The 13,192-nt window shown below is 41.3% G+C and overlaps 1 protein-coding gene and 1 long non-coding RNA gene across 16 annotated transcripts in view; one reads left to right on the top strand and one right to left on the bottom strand.

Annotated features, from left to right (window-relative positions):
• The window catches only part of LOC127473222 (uncharacterized), a 17,859-nt gene extending 15,034 nt beyond the window's left edge, over positions 1 to 2,825 (top strand). Inside the window, exon 3 of the long non-coding RNA XR_007905314.1 lies at positions 2,701 to 2,825. This is a non-coding gene — a long non-coding RNA (uncharacterized LOC127473222). The remainder of the gene's footprint in view (positions 1 to 2,700) is intronic.
• Positions 1 to 13,192, bottom strand: part of BCLAF1 (BCL2 associated transcription factor 1) — a 24,980-nt gene extending 11,788 nt beyond the window's left edge. For 2 of the 15 annotated variants that reach the window (XR_007905308.1, XR_007905309.1), the window contains exons 1-6: positions 12,238 to 12,395; positions 7,224 to 7,362; positions 6,100 to 6,173; positions 3,950 to 4,073; positions 2,177 to 3,082; positions 106 to 777 (exon numbers count right to left, since the gene is read on the bottom strand). Coding sequence is in view for 13 of the 15 variants with exons in the window: in XM_051792533.1 (XP_051648493.1) it covers positions 106 to 777; positions 2,177 to 3,082; positions 3,950 to 4,053 (1,682 nt within the window). In the remaining 2 variants the exon portion in view is untranslated. Of the gene's footprint in view, positions 1 to 105; positions 778 to 2,176; positions 3,083 to 3,949; positions 4,077 to 4,960; positions 5,054 to 6,099; positions 6,174 to 7,223; positions 7,363 to 12,237; positions 12,396 to 12,599; positions 12,724 to 13,008 lie in introns of those variants that run through there. The other 13 variants (XM_051792533.1, XM_051792539.1, XM_051792538.1 and 10 more) reach the window with 13 other exon arrangements.

Raw genomic sequence — 13,192 nt, 5'->3', positions numbered from 1 at the left:
ATCAACAACAGAAAAGAGACACACAAAAAGAAACCAATAGTTTAAATAAAGATGAACAACACTGCAGACAAATGGAGAACCACACTGTAAAGTGGAATAATTTACCTATTGGAATCATCAAGAGGTACTGGTGCCATTTTGAGTTTAACTTCAGGACGATGGGAGTCACTGGCTATCATTTTGATCCTAAGTGGGCTCTCCTCTCTGAAGGTGGATTTTTCTCTCGCATCCAGATTCTTGTGTAGAGGGGGACTGTAATCAAAGAGTTCTTTGAGCTTTTCAGACTTTACCTGCTCAGGTGACTGAGTTTCTTTCTTCATCATTAGCCTCTCAGAACTCTTGTCTTCTTCCTTGTGCTTATCTTTTGTTGCACTAGGCCTTTCCACTACATAGCCAGTCTCTTTAAGCTTATAACTTTTCTCATCTCTAAATCCATCGCTCTCTCTATTGCCCTTGATTGATATTTTAGATTTGTATTTGGTTCCTTCCTCCTCAGCATTCCGGTGAGATGCAGTAGGAAAATTTTTACCCTGATCTGCCAGGACAGACTTTCTGAACTGTCTGTAATCCTCTGTCTCCTCTGTGTCCTCCCCTTCAGAGTCATTAAACTTTTCTTTCCCAGTCTCTTTATCAATGAAAAAATCTAAAGTTTCCTGTTCCTCCCATTCCCTTTCTCCCTCTGTCCTCCCTTTTTCTGATCCTCTCTCCTTCTGGGCCTCCTTCTCCCTGGTATTACCCCTATCAAGCAGGTATACTCTAGACTCTTCATCTGTGTACCTGTGGATAGCAAAGAAGAGACTCGTAACTCTGGATTGCATTCATTCCAGTTCACTTGCATTCCTCTTTCGTGTCAATCCCACACCAAGATGATGATGAAAATACATTCCTCCAAGCAATTAACTGTAGCATGCAATGCTTCGCACACCATTAACACTGTATCCACTGTCCTTTATGCACTACTGGAGGCATCTGAGGAGACTACCTAGAAATTTTCTGCTATAGTTTATAAGAAAGCTAGTGGCTTTTTTTTCTTAATCAGTGCCCATTTTCACATTCTCTTATACTACTCATTTTTTCCATCAAACTCACATGAAGTTTGAGAATTCAGACTACAATTCATTTTTGTATTTCTTTTACCAAAAAAGTTAGAGTACCACAAAAACGTGAACAATTTTCAAGATCCTGCATACTACTAATTCCAGAATCTGAAACAGGTTTAGCAGGGAACCTTTAGAAGGCAGCTCTCCTAAATACAGAACCACACTTACCAGTTGTTTCACACACTGCCTTATCTATACACTATTTTCACACAGGTGAAAATTCCATCTAATACATTCATCAACTCCAATACACCTAATCCAAGGGAAGTCATATTTTTGATCTTCTAAGCAGTAATTTTTTTACATAATAAATCACTGACTGGACAAATTCTTTTAAAAGCCTACAATCAAGCCTATATAGCATAGTCACAACTTCTCTCTGTAACACATTTTATAAGAAATCCACTGAAGTACTAGTCCCATTAGAAAGGAACAGTCTAATATCAGTAAGATTTTTACAACTTTCAAAAATTACTACTACATCAAACATTTCAAGAACGAATTGAAGAATTTTACATTCACTGGAAAATATACACTGAAGTTCCTTCACATCAACAGAATTATGTTCCAAGAATACCAAGACCAACTCTCTTTGATAAGTAATGCATGTCAAGACAAAGCTGTCATATTGCACCACACAATTAGCAATCAGTGCTGTTTATGTTAACATAAAGAAACCATTGCAAAACATCAGCATTTTTTGAGTTCCAGAAGATCTGCATTTCGAACTACATCAACCATTAAAATTTTGAAATACCTGAAGAGAATTCACTATCAAACAAGCAAGTCTGATGCACTATTCCAATTAAGATTTTTCTTAACAGCAAAACACTGAGTACAAGAAAATACACCTTGAAGGAAAAGCACAAACCCATTTTTCCTCAAGGATACAGATCCCTATCTTCACTAGCCAGCAGTCAAGATCCTGAAGCATCTTAGTACACACGTTTCAAGCTCAGTTCCAACCAGACTAATAGTACTAGTGTTCCAAATCGCCTTTTTCAATGTATAGTGACAATCTTGACAAAATTCTAACTTTTTAAGAGGCAACATTAGGCTTATAATTTAATTCTTACCTTTTCATAAACTTTCCACCTTTTGCAGCTTCCTGTTCGCCACCCTCAGGATAAAATGACCGCACTCGAGCTTCCTCACGGGGGGCACTCTGTGATGGGATTGTCTTTGCAGGGCTTCTCCTCGAAGGGATATGATGCAATGGGCTATTCTGAGAAGGGCTATAACGGCTAGAACCATTTCCAAGAGAACCAGAGCCAGACCTCTCAGGACTATGCTGAATGGAATGGGAATGTTGAGGTGTGTCCTTTGCTGAGTGGGCTGTGCTAAGCAAAGGGGCATCAGAGCAAGATGAACTCTGACTAGGTGGGGTGGCAATAGAAGGACTATGGGGTGACCTTGGACTGTTATCATACGCTGAAAGGCCAGGCCAAATGTCGCCAGAAGCTGCTGCTGATTTGTTAAAATCATCAAGAGACTCTGATGGGTCATGTTCAAATGTATCTTTCTGTTCATCTTGTGATTTATTTTTCAAGGGGCTATCTTGCAAAGGAGCCCCTTCAGTTTTCTTTGCCTGCTTTTCCAGAGACGCACGTCTTTTGGAAGAGACAGGTGATTTGCTGTATGGGGATGAAGAACGAGATGAAGAGGACCTCGGGGACCTGGAAGATCTGTAAGATCGACGAGATCTGCTCCGGGACCTCTGGGAAGACACAGACCTTCGTTTTGGACTTCTGGAACGTGAACGGCCACGTCTAGGGCTTCTGGAGTGTCTTCGGTTCCAGACAGGCCTATAACCTCCACGATGGTATCTACCACCTCCTCCTTGATAATACCCTCTACCTCTTCCTCTGTAACCATAGGGACGTCTCATTCCTCTATTATTTCTGTAATCTCTGCGATAATCTCTAGAATAAACACGATCCCTGCTGCGAGATCGTGAATACGTCCTTGACCGAGACCTAGAACTAAAATTAAAAAGCAAACATTAACATCTGAAAACTGGAAAACCAAAAAGAAAGAAGTGCCTTGACACTAAATGCTAGATTTCTCAAATGCAGTCAGAATGCTAAAGGACACGGACTAACGGTCTTACAGTAACTTCTACAATCTCTACTTATTATTTCCGTAATATATTTACTGTAATAAGCATGTTTATACTTCTAAGGACTGTGAAACTCTGCATCACATGATTAAGATGTTACCAGCCTCAGTGGCCTGCCCTGCCATTTTATTAGAGATTATCACCACTCTGGAACATGGCATTCAGTTTCTCAGCCACCTTGGTTCACAGCCTGGAACATGAAGTTACATGACCCCCAATTTCATATGCCAGCCTGTGGATAGCAGCTGATGAGGCAGTAAATATTCAACTGACCCACTTCTTTTATGGGAGATGGTAAAGTCCACTAGCAAGAAAGATGAGTGAAAGGCTGGAGGCAACTAAGAAGACAAGGTACAGCAAAGTTTATCTACTGAAGCCATAAGTTACTTCAGATATGAAAAGTGGAGTGAGAAATACAGAACAAATTACAGAGAAAGAGACTGGACAAAGAAAAGATCTTATGAAGGGGAAGAGAAGAATCAAAAGGGCCACAAATCATGAGGAACCATTCGCATTCTGAAATTATCTTGAGATACATGAAGATGGAAAAAAAACCCCAATTATTAAACAAAGTAACGAAAATTACATTCAAAGCATAATTTGCCTACTGCCTAAAATGAAATACGATCCCAGGCTCACTTTTGCCACGGCATCATGCAAGTGAAAAACATTTTCCAGACAAAACCTAATATACCAAACCACCTTTTAATGCAGTGTGACATCAACCTACCTGTATCTCTTTTTCCTTGAATGTGATCTGGATCTTGACCTAGAGCTGGACTGAGATCTGGACTTTGATCTTGAAGAATGTGATCTAGAGTTAGATCGACCCATTTTTCTCAGTAGATATACTCCTTCCCAAAAGGAAAAGCAATGAGAGGAGGGGGAAAAAATGGAAGCAACTATTTAGAGTCCATCTAAATGATATAAATGATACAAATGAACAAAATTTGTATATACTAAAATGACAGTATTAGAAAGAAGTATAGCATTTGCTAAATGAAAGAACTCTGGAGACAGTATGAGTACATTTATCAGTAAATTAAAAGCTCAACCACATTTTAAAGAATTTAACATTACTGCAGTGCACACACTTTGTCTGAAAGGATAAAGTATAACAGTAAAAGGTTTTCCAGATTTAACTGCAAGCTGATCCTGTAGAAGAGAAGAAGAAACAGAAAAAAACCCAAACCATTTCTGCAAATTAAGACACGAAGAACATAACTCTGGACATACTGATGTATGTTAAACATAAGTCTTGCTATTGTGCAGTTTGTAGTTTCCTTGCATTTCCAATGCACTATTCCTTCTCTGGAATTAGTTTAAAGTCCACTACAATGTACCTTTTACATAAGGAAAGAAAAAGCCCTGAAGTATTCTGTCCAGCAGTTGTTAAGTTTGAGCCACAGGTATTATTTCTCTTTAACCACATGTACTAAAGCTAATCGCACTAATCCGATTTTCCACTAGTCAAGATGCTCACCCTGCATCTTTTTAGGTTAACTTTGCTTTTTAATCGATAAGTAAAATGCATGGCCAACTTAAAGATTTTAACAACTAGTTAAATAATATGGCTTGCAACAAAATTCAACGTGCTTCAACACAAAGTAAGCTGTGAAAACTACAATTGATTATAAAGCCATGAGACCTAAAAGAAAATAAATAATAAACTATCATTTCTTCTTACATACAGTCACAGTAAATATTTAGAATTAATGCTAACCATAAAAAAAATACACACCTTTTCTTTTTCTTTTCAGATCAGTAGCTAAAAATCCCCAATTTAATTAATAAAAACTTTGACCCATTACCATTTTCTTTTGAAATTGCCCAGCTTTAAAAAAAAAAAAAAAAAAAGGGTCACATTAGACAATCTGAATATAAACTATTAACAAGTAACTACATATTTTCAGGCCTTTGAATGCTAAATAATCATCAGTGTTTAATAATAATTAAAACAGAAATAGAAAGAAACAAACATCTAGCTTTTGTGTTGCAAACAGGCTTTAAAATCTAAAATTACTGAATTAAAAATACAAGCTCAACACAGCAAGGTACTTTATATAACCTGTCTTGTTACCTGGGTGATACTTCAATTATGTAAAGACAAAAACAATGTCAGATTTTAATTTTAAGTTAATAAAATTTCAGAGATTTTAGACACGTCTAAGAGAACCCAAAAGAAGAAAGCAGACCAACCCTTTCCCCTATCAGCTGTTTCCTCCTGCCCCACATGATTTTCCCCACAAGTCTGCATGGCCCCAGAGGTGTAATCTCACCTGAAACTAAACCAGCAAAACTTTTTAACCTAAACTAGCTTTACATGTAACTCAGAAAAAACTATTTACCTTGGTGGAGAATATGTTGAATGCTGTTTTTTATGGGCTCATTCCACTAAAAAGCAAATTTGCATAACCTATACTCAGAAGATGGTTTCTAGTTCATTGTGTTCAATTAAACTCACAGAAAATGGGTTATAATCTTTTAAGCTCAATACTCACAGGCAACATAAATTTAGAGCTTTTAAAGTGTTGTAAGACATGATGCATGCCAATTTTCCAAGGGTGATAGAAAAACTGATCTTTTTTCTATTACAAGTAATTTTCAAACCAAACATCAGACGGACAATGTTTATAATATAACCCAATCTCAGCTTTAAATAAATATATTATTATTTTCCCTGAGCTCGACAGTAACATTCATACATTTTGCATTCTATGTATGACAAGTACAGTTGATCTTTACAAGAGATAGACTAATTTATAAAGTTTTATATATTGTAGCTTCTTCTTGCAATCATAAATTTTAGGAAAACAAAAGCAGTTTTAATTTTCAATAGTTGGGTTCAATCAGAACATTTAAAAACAGAATTCATCTTACCTCAAACTGTTAGTTGGTGCCAACGAAGCAATTATTTCAAAACTCCCTATTTGTGCTTTCAGCGATACAGGTTCCTATAGAACAGAAAATGAGACTGTCAGAGACATGAATGTTCACTAAAGGACAGGTAACACCTTTTGTTTAAAGGGGTTCAAACATTAACCTGTTTATCATGAAAAGACAACACATAAGAAATAGCAAATTTACTCTTGGAAGGGTAGTGAAGCTGCATGCTAAGACTGGAGCAGGTCAAGAGCCAGCCACTGTCAAGTGGCAAATCCTACTCCCCTTGCACACACTACCACTCCTCCTTTGGCCTTGCTTGCTGGGCTGTGTAACACATTATCTTCCCCTTACAACAGCCCTGACATCCTTCAGGTCCTTCAGTGACCAAGCTCTTGATACCCACAAACCACTTCCACATAAATAGGTTATCAAAGTGGCTTAATGAAGTGCCAAACTGAGCTGGATTATGGAGTAAATAAAAGCATGCAGCCAGAAAGAGGGGAGTAAAAAGGACAGTGACAAACTGTTAGACCAATTTTAAATCTAACACATAGCTCTGCACTTCATTGGAGCTACCATATTGGAAAGAAAATCAATTGGGATGAGGACTTAGGCCAACAGTGAAAGCTTTATCTTTAGGTTTCTCTTGGAACATTTATAGAAGCATTACTCTATTATACCTTCTTGTTTAAAATGCAAGCATATATGATTTTACCTAAACAGCCAACAACTTCAAAAACTAGCTCTTTTAAGGTTATACAGAAACAAAGCATAATTGTAATAATAAAACCAGTCTCAAATGTATGAATTTTTCACTGGACTCAGCTTTTAACTACCTTCAAGCCTTAAGACTATGTACATTTTCAATTTGGCTCAACATTAAACAAACTTTTCAATTCCACTAAAGCAAGAAAATAGGAAATTTGTCCCAGTTCAATACAGACAGGATGGGTCTCCCAGAAACTACATCTCAACAATTTATTCATTAAATCCAAAGACGTAAGACATCCAGTGCTCCTAAAATGACACTTTCACACTTGTTCACAGACATTTTCCTCATCTAAAAGAAGAAATGTAGCACTCGTGTTCATAAACACCGCTTTCAAAAGTCCACTTACCATTCACTAGTAGTGACCAAGATATTTCCAATTTCTACAAAATATATGCTTTATTAAGATTAAGTTTTTACTTCTCATCATCAGCAAGCATGAGTCTCTGAAGGAGCACAGTAGTGTATCGGACCATTTCAGATTTTGTCTAGACAAAAGGCGAGATGGTATTAGCTAGTAAAGGTCAATGAAGGCATTCAGAAGTCTACTACAGAAAAAGTAATACAAACTTCAAATTCAGTCCAAGATTTTAAATGAATACTTAAATAATATATATTTCTGACTTTAACTGGTGTTAGCTTAAATCCAAATCCTAATTTAGACAAGTCTTTAGATCCTGGGGATATAGAACAAGATAGTTACTTCACCTTTAAAACCTCTAGGCAGAAGACAAGATCTCATACTCCGGCAGTCAGTTCCACAGAACTCAAACTCCTGTAGTCAGTTCCACACAGTTTTAGGAATTTTCCCTAACAACTGACAAAGCGAAAAGTATCCACCTTTTTTTTTTTAATTATACAAGACATTGGATTTACTACATCCAACCCCAGCAGCTAAAATATATTTGCTACCCTTTTCCCAAATATTTTTTTTTGTAAGAAGAGTATGGATATAACAACATTTGAAAGAAAAGGAGTTTTGAATAGAAAACCTTAACTATTGAATAAAAACCACTCAACTATGTGCAGCTTTTGTTCCCATTTAATTGTAATGGGTAAAACCTTCACAGACAACACCCACTTATCCAAACAATGTTTATATTAAAAAAAAAATTGAAAATACTAGATTGCTGGTGAGTTTTTTAGTCTGTGTAAATATTCTCATAATATGCAACAATCTCAAATTTATTAACCTCTACTAAAGCTTATTTAAGAAACAATAATGGTAATAGAAATATGCAGGAAAACAGCTCCTTTTTAACAGTAAGCTTCTATATGCTGCATACTTTCACAGAAAAACTACGCATTCCTCAGAACATCACAACTACAACATACTGTTTGAACAGTATCAAATGAAATTATCCACAGCCTCTTCCTGTAGACGCTCATGCAATCTGTAGTGGCTACACTATGCCAAGTAAGGGCACCAGTACTCAAGGCCAAGGAAAAAGAGGTCCTAAGCATCGTATGTTGCTATGCAAGAGCAGCTGCCCCTCTCACTTCAGCGAATGATGCTTTCCTCTGGACTAGTCTCAGAAAGAGACACAGCCTGCCAGAGGTGCACAGAAACAAGGTGACACAAGAGGAAATTACTAACACCAGTGTTTTTAAGAGGACCATGACTGCAAGGAACATGGTCTACGCCTGAAACACCAGGGCTGTAATTCCCACACTTTTGGCAACTCAAGCTTCTTTCCACCTTGCTTTCCACCCTAAACAGTAGAAAGGTGACACTTAACTCTGAGTCATTTCACTTCCATGTTTAAAAAAATCTGGATTTTACAAAGGAAGCTGCTAAAGCTCCACAGTACTTTAAATCAGAATACGTTGGCTCTGCTAATTTAAAGAAACAGTCCCATCTCTCCCATCCTGTGTTTCCTCACATTCCTAATGATCTCCTTTATGCCACTACAAGTATTTCTGCAAGCACATACTAGATTACTTTCAATACAAATTATTTTTTCTGATATGGCTCATTACACAGCTCCACGAACGTCTGGACCAACACAAGGAAGTTGAAATAGCAGCCAGACAGGACTGCTTCTTTTGGCAGCACCACAGTCTTAAAGCTTCCCTGAAACCAGCCTGGCATAGCCTTCAGAAACAATAAACTTGGTATTTGAGCTTTTTAACAGTACTTGCAAGCAGCTTTAAAAAAAAAAAAAAAAAAAAAAGAAAAAACCCCCACACACAAAGCCCCCACCAAAACAAACACACAACCACAAAAAATTGAAACCAACAAAATCAAACATTCCCAAACAACCAAACCTAAACACAGAAACCATGACTTTTTTAAAAATTGGCTAGTTCATCACCTGTCAGATATTGAGTCACATTCAAAAAATAGTTCTTTATGAAGTAACAACAGGATCTGTGTCTTAAATTAGTCTTGGTCAGCAAGTGTAACCATTAAGCAAAAACAAGATATGCACCAGAATACCACAAGCAAGACAATAATGAGGAAGCAACACTGTTAGCATTTGCTATTTTTAATGAAAAAATAAAAAGGACAAGGAAAACTGCTTCCGACTCCTTTTAAACATTATTTTCCAGAGTCTTTACTGCACCACTGATGTTGAAATTTTCTCAGAGTGCACAAACTGTAGATACGACACATCTCTTAAGCCATTTTACAGGTTACACACCAAACGTAAGTTTAAGACATTTTAGGACAGTTATACCCACTTACACTAGCAAAACACTGCTTCCTCTTAGCTTCGCTATTTTAGCTATCCTTCATTTAGAGTTATTTAGTAGTCTGTATTTCTCTTGCTTAAGCGTAACTTGAGAGCTGTCAGGAAGATTTAAATCCAAATCTTATTAAAGTAATTCACAAGCTGTTTCCAAAATGCATGTTCATTCAGAGATTCAGGCTTCAAAAGACACGGGGATTACACAATCATGACAAAACAAAAGGGGATAGGACAGTCTACTAGAAATCCCATACAACTTTTAGTATTCTCTCATAACACACATACTGAATTACAGAAAGTCTTAATGAGACAGCACTGTAAGTCATCTATTCAGCGTGTGCACATCTGCTGTGCTGTCTTATCCACTCTTTACCTCTCCCCTCCCTTTTCTTTCAATGTCCACAAAAACAAACGTAGCAGCGGCACATTACAGGTAAGAACAGAATGCATTTCACAGTGACAGTGCTACTCAGATCATCAAGGACTTAGATTCCTACAAATACTAAAATTCCATGGCAAATTTGCCCAAACTATCTTGGAATGTACAAATAAGATCTAGGAAGCAGTATTCTCCCTGTTTCATATGCTGGAAATACAGTGGAAACAGTAAAACATACTAAAGCCTTTTTTCCCCAAAATTAATTCATTTCTTTATAGAAAACAATACAAAATACTTGTAAGATAAGTCAAAAGACAGCAACCTAGTAAGAGCAAAATCACCTCTGAAAAAAACTGTCATATGATTGTTAGCTGTTCTTTTATGTAATACTACTGGCAAACAAAAGCATATTTCTCCTCTAACTAAAAAACACAGAAAGCAAAGTGACTTTTTAAAAGAAATTTCTCAAAACACAAAAAGAAATTAGCATGCCTCTGGACACATGTTGTTTTGGATAGCCTATCTGTTTTTTTGGTGGTGGTTTTTTTGTGTGTGTGAGTTTTAAACATAGTGTTTTCATATGCCCTTACACCGTGGTTTCCACAATCTCTGTGATGAAGTACGAGCATGCTGCTGCAGAAAAGGCAACTGTCCCTTCCTCATTTGTTTCAAGACTGATACCACAGCTTGGTGGGCTGCAGCAGTGACCTGATCCAGAAAAAAAACTACTCTGGACAAAAGCTGACTTTTCAGGTCTCCCAGATTCCATTTACCACAAGGCTGCAGGGAGGCCACTGACAGCACAGTGAACACCAGTGCACTTATTGAGAATACCTTTGGGAGAGACTCTGACAAACAGAACACAGTTGTAACCCAAAGGCTTACTTTCCTCATTAGCTTCCTTCACCTATCCCATCTGTAAACAATCCCTAAACGTTCTCTGGCATTTCTCAAACCCCTATATCACTATCTCTCCTTGACAACCAGACTGAATATAATCCATTCAAATACCTGCACCCTCGATCCAAACAACTCCCTGCTGATCTTTTCCAAATTTCTACAACCACTCCGAGTTTTCTGCATGCCCAATGGAAACAGGTCCTTCTCCGTGGTACATGATCCTCCCTACTTCCCCCTTCCCCCAGGGAAGAATTCCCCCAGCAACAGCCTTCACCTGTGGCCTCCACAGAGGAGGGCCCACTAAAGTCTTGGTCAGGAGAGAGGCAGTTACCAACAGATGTAACACACTGAACCTCGTCCTGCCATTCAGCACAGCCTGTCACTCAACATCAAAAGCGTCGAGTGGGAGGATGCAATTCCTACTCTCCATGCCATAAGAAGCTGCATGCTTGGAGCACACATCAGTGCCAGAGCCTTTATCCCCTTATTTTCCCTACTTTTGTCCAAAACAACGTGATTATCGGAGAGGAGAATGAGGAGGAAAGGGGAGAAAGACAACAGCTAGACAGCATTTTCCTAGAACCCCACGTTCTTTAATCAATCCCTCCCACACCGAGAACAACTACTCTAAGTGATGTTTTTATACATTTACAATATGCCAGCCATTGCTCAAGCAGTGACTACTTGCAGCGTCAAGAGCACCTTTGTTTTGCATGCCCTCGGGCCTTTCTGTATAGTAAAATTTAACTGCTGCAGTGAAGGCAAAACTTTGATCTCCGAGATAAACAAGTGACTTGGTAAAGGATCACCACGACACAGAAAGCAAGAATCTGATTCTCACAAAATTAAAGGTGAAAAGTAGGGAGGTTACAAAGCAAAGAAGAAATAATGGATAAGATCCTGCAACTACAGGCACACTACACTGCGATCAACACTGGGAACACAACAGCACCCTTCAGCAAGGGGCTGAAACCCACTCCTGCCCATCAAGGGGCTTTGCGAGCATCTGTAAGCAGGGCAGGGAAGGCGCGGGGTGTTTCAGGCAGCAGAGCCTGAACCACAACCATGCCCGGAGGGAAGTTCCTCCATCGACCGTAAAGGCTGATCCAATACTGGGAAGCATCCTTTCTCCCCAGCACCGTTTCCCTCCTCGGCGTCACACCCGCGAGAATAACGGGGAGATTTAACACTCCCGTAATCTGTGCTGCACAGCCACATCCCCTCGGGCCTTCCCGCCTTCCACAGGAGGCCCAGAGCCAAAGGCCGCACTCCCGGGGCGAGGCCCGACGGCGCCGGACGCTCCCTCCCCACACCCCCGCCTCGCGGGGCTTCCAGGGAACAGCTACAAGGAAGATCAGCCTCCGCTTCCCGCCGCCCCTTCCCCCTTCTACCTTCGGTTCCCGGGGCGCCGTCCAGGCGCGGGGAGGAGCGACGCCGGCTCGGCCCGGCTCCCGCGGGAAGCGGCGGCCCGCGGCAGGGCAGTGACGGCGCCTGCCCGCTCCTGGCCCGGTCCCGGGGTCTGGCCCGGGATAATCGGGATAATGGCTGCGGAGCGCCGAGATCACGCGGCAGGGGAGGGCGGGACGGCGCGGCGCGCGGACACCGCGCGGCCCGGGAGGGGGAAGGGAGGCGGGAGGAGGCGCGGGGGGGGCGGGGTCGGGCTGGGCCCCCCTCAGGCTTCCCCCGCCATCTTCCCTCCAACCCGGGGCCACCGCCCTGCCGAACCTCTCCGCGGCCCCTTCGCCTCCCTCACCTGGCGGGCGGAACTCCCTGCAGCCCCGCTCCCCTATGGCAGCCGCACGGCCATTTTCCGTCCGGCCGGAGGAAGAGACACGGGGCCCGCGGGGAAACAGAGGAGCCACCATAGGGAGCGGGGCGGGCGTCGCGTCACTTCCGCTCCGGGCGGGGAAGAGCTGGCCCCGCGCTCAGCGCCCGGGCGCCATCTTGGTTTCGGGTACCCGTCCTTAAGCAAGATGGGGGAGGGCGGCCGCCCGGCCCCGCTGTGTCCCTGCCCAACGCTGGGGACTCCGTGCCCTGCCCGGCCCGGCCCGCCGCCTCCTCGCCCCGTCCCGCACCGCCGCAAATAAAAGCTGTCGCCTTTTGTATTCTCGTTTTCCGAAGAGGCGCGGGGGGCTGGGCCGCGCTGGCCGTTGCCTGGTTACCTGTGGGGCGGGGTGCGCATCCATGCACGGGAGTGTCTTGGAAGCGCTTGTGTGTGGAGCGGAACCCAGCCAGCGGCTTTTCATCCAGCGGCATTGGCAGCCGGTACTCCTTGCGCTGGTAGGGAGATGGCGGTGCCGCGGCGCTTCACTGCAGCAGCTTTGCAGCAGATGGGCGCCCGTCGCC

This window comes from Manacus candei, unplaced genomic scaffold (genome assembly GCF_025592945.1).
Source record: "Manacus candei isolate 608988 ecotype Guabito, Panama unplaced genomic scaffold, ASM2559294v1 h1tg000034l, whole genome shotgun sequence".
NCBI lineage: Eukaryota > Metazoa > Chordata > Aves > Passeriformes > Pipridae > Manacus > Manacus candei.
The sequence above is the reverse complement of the archived record's forward strand: the minus strand, read 5'-3'. Positions and strand labels throughout refer to the sequence as shown.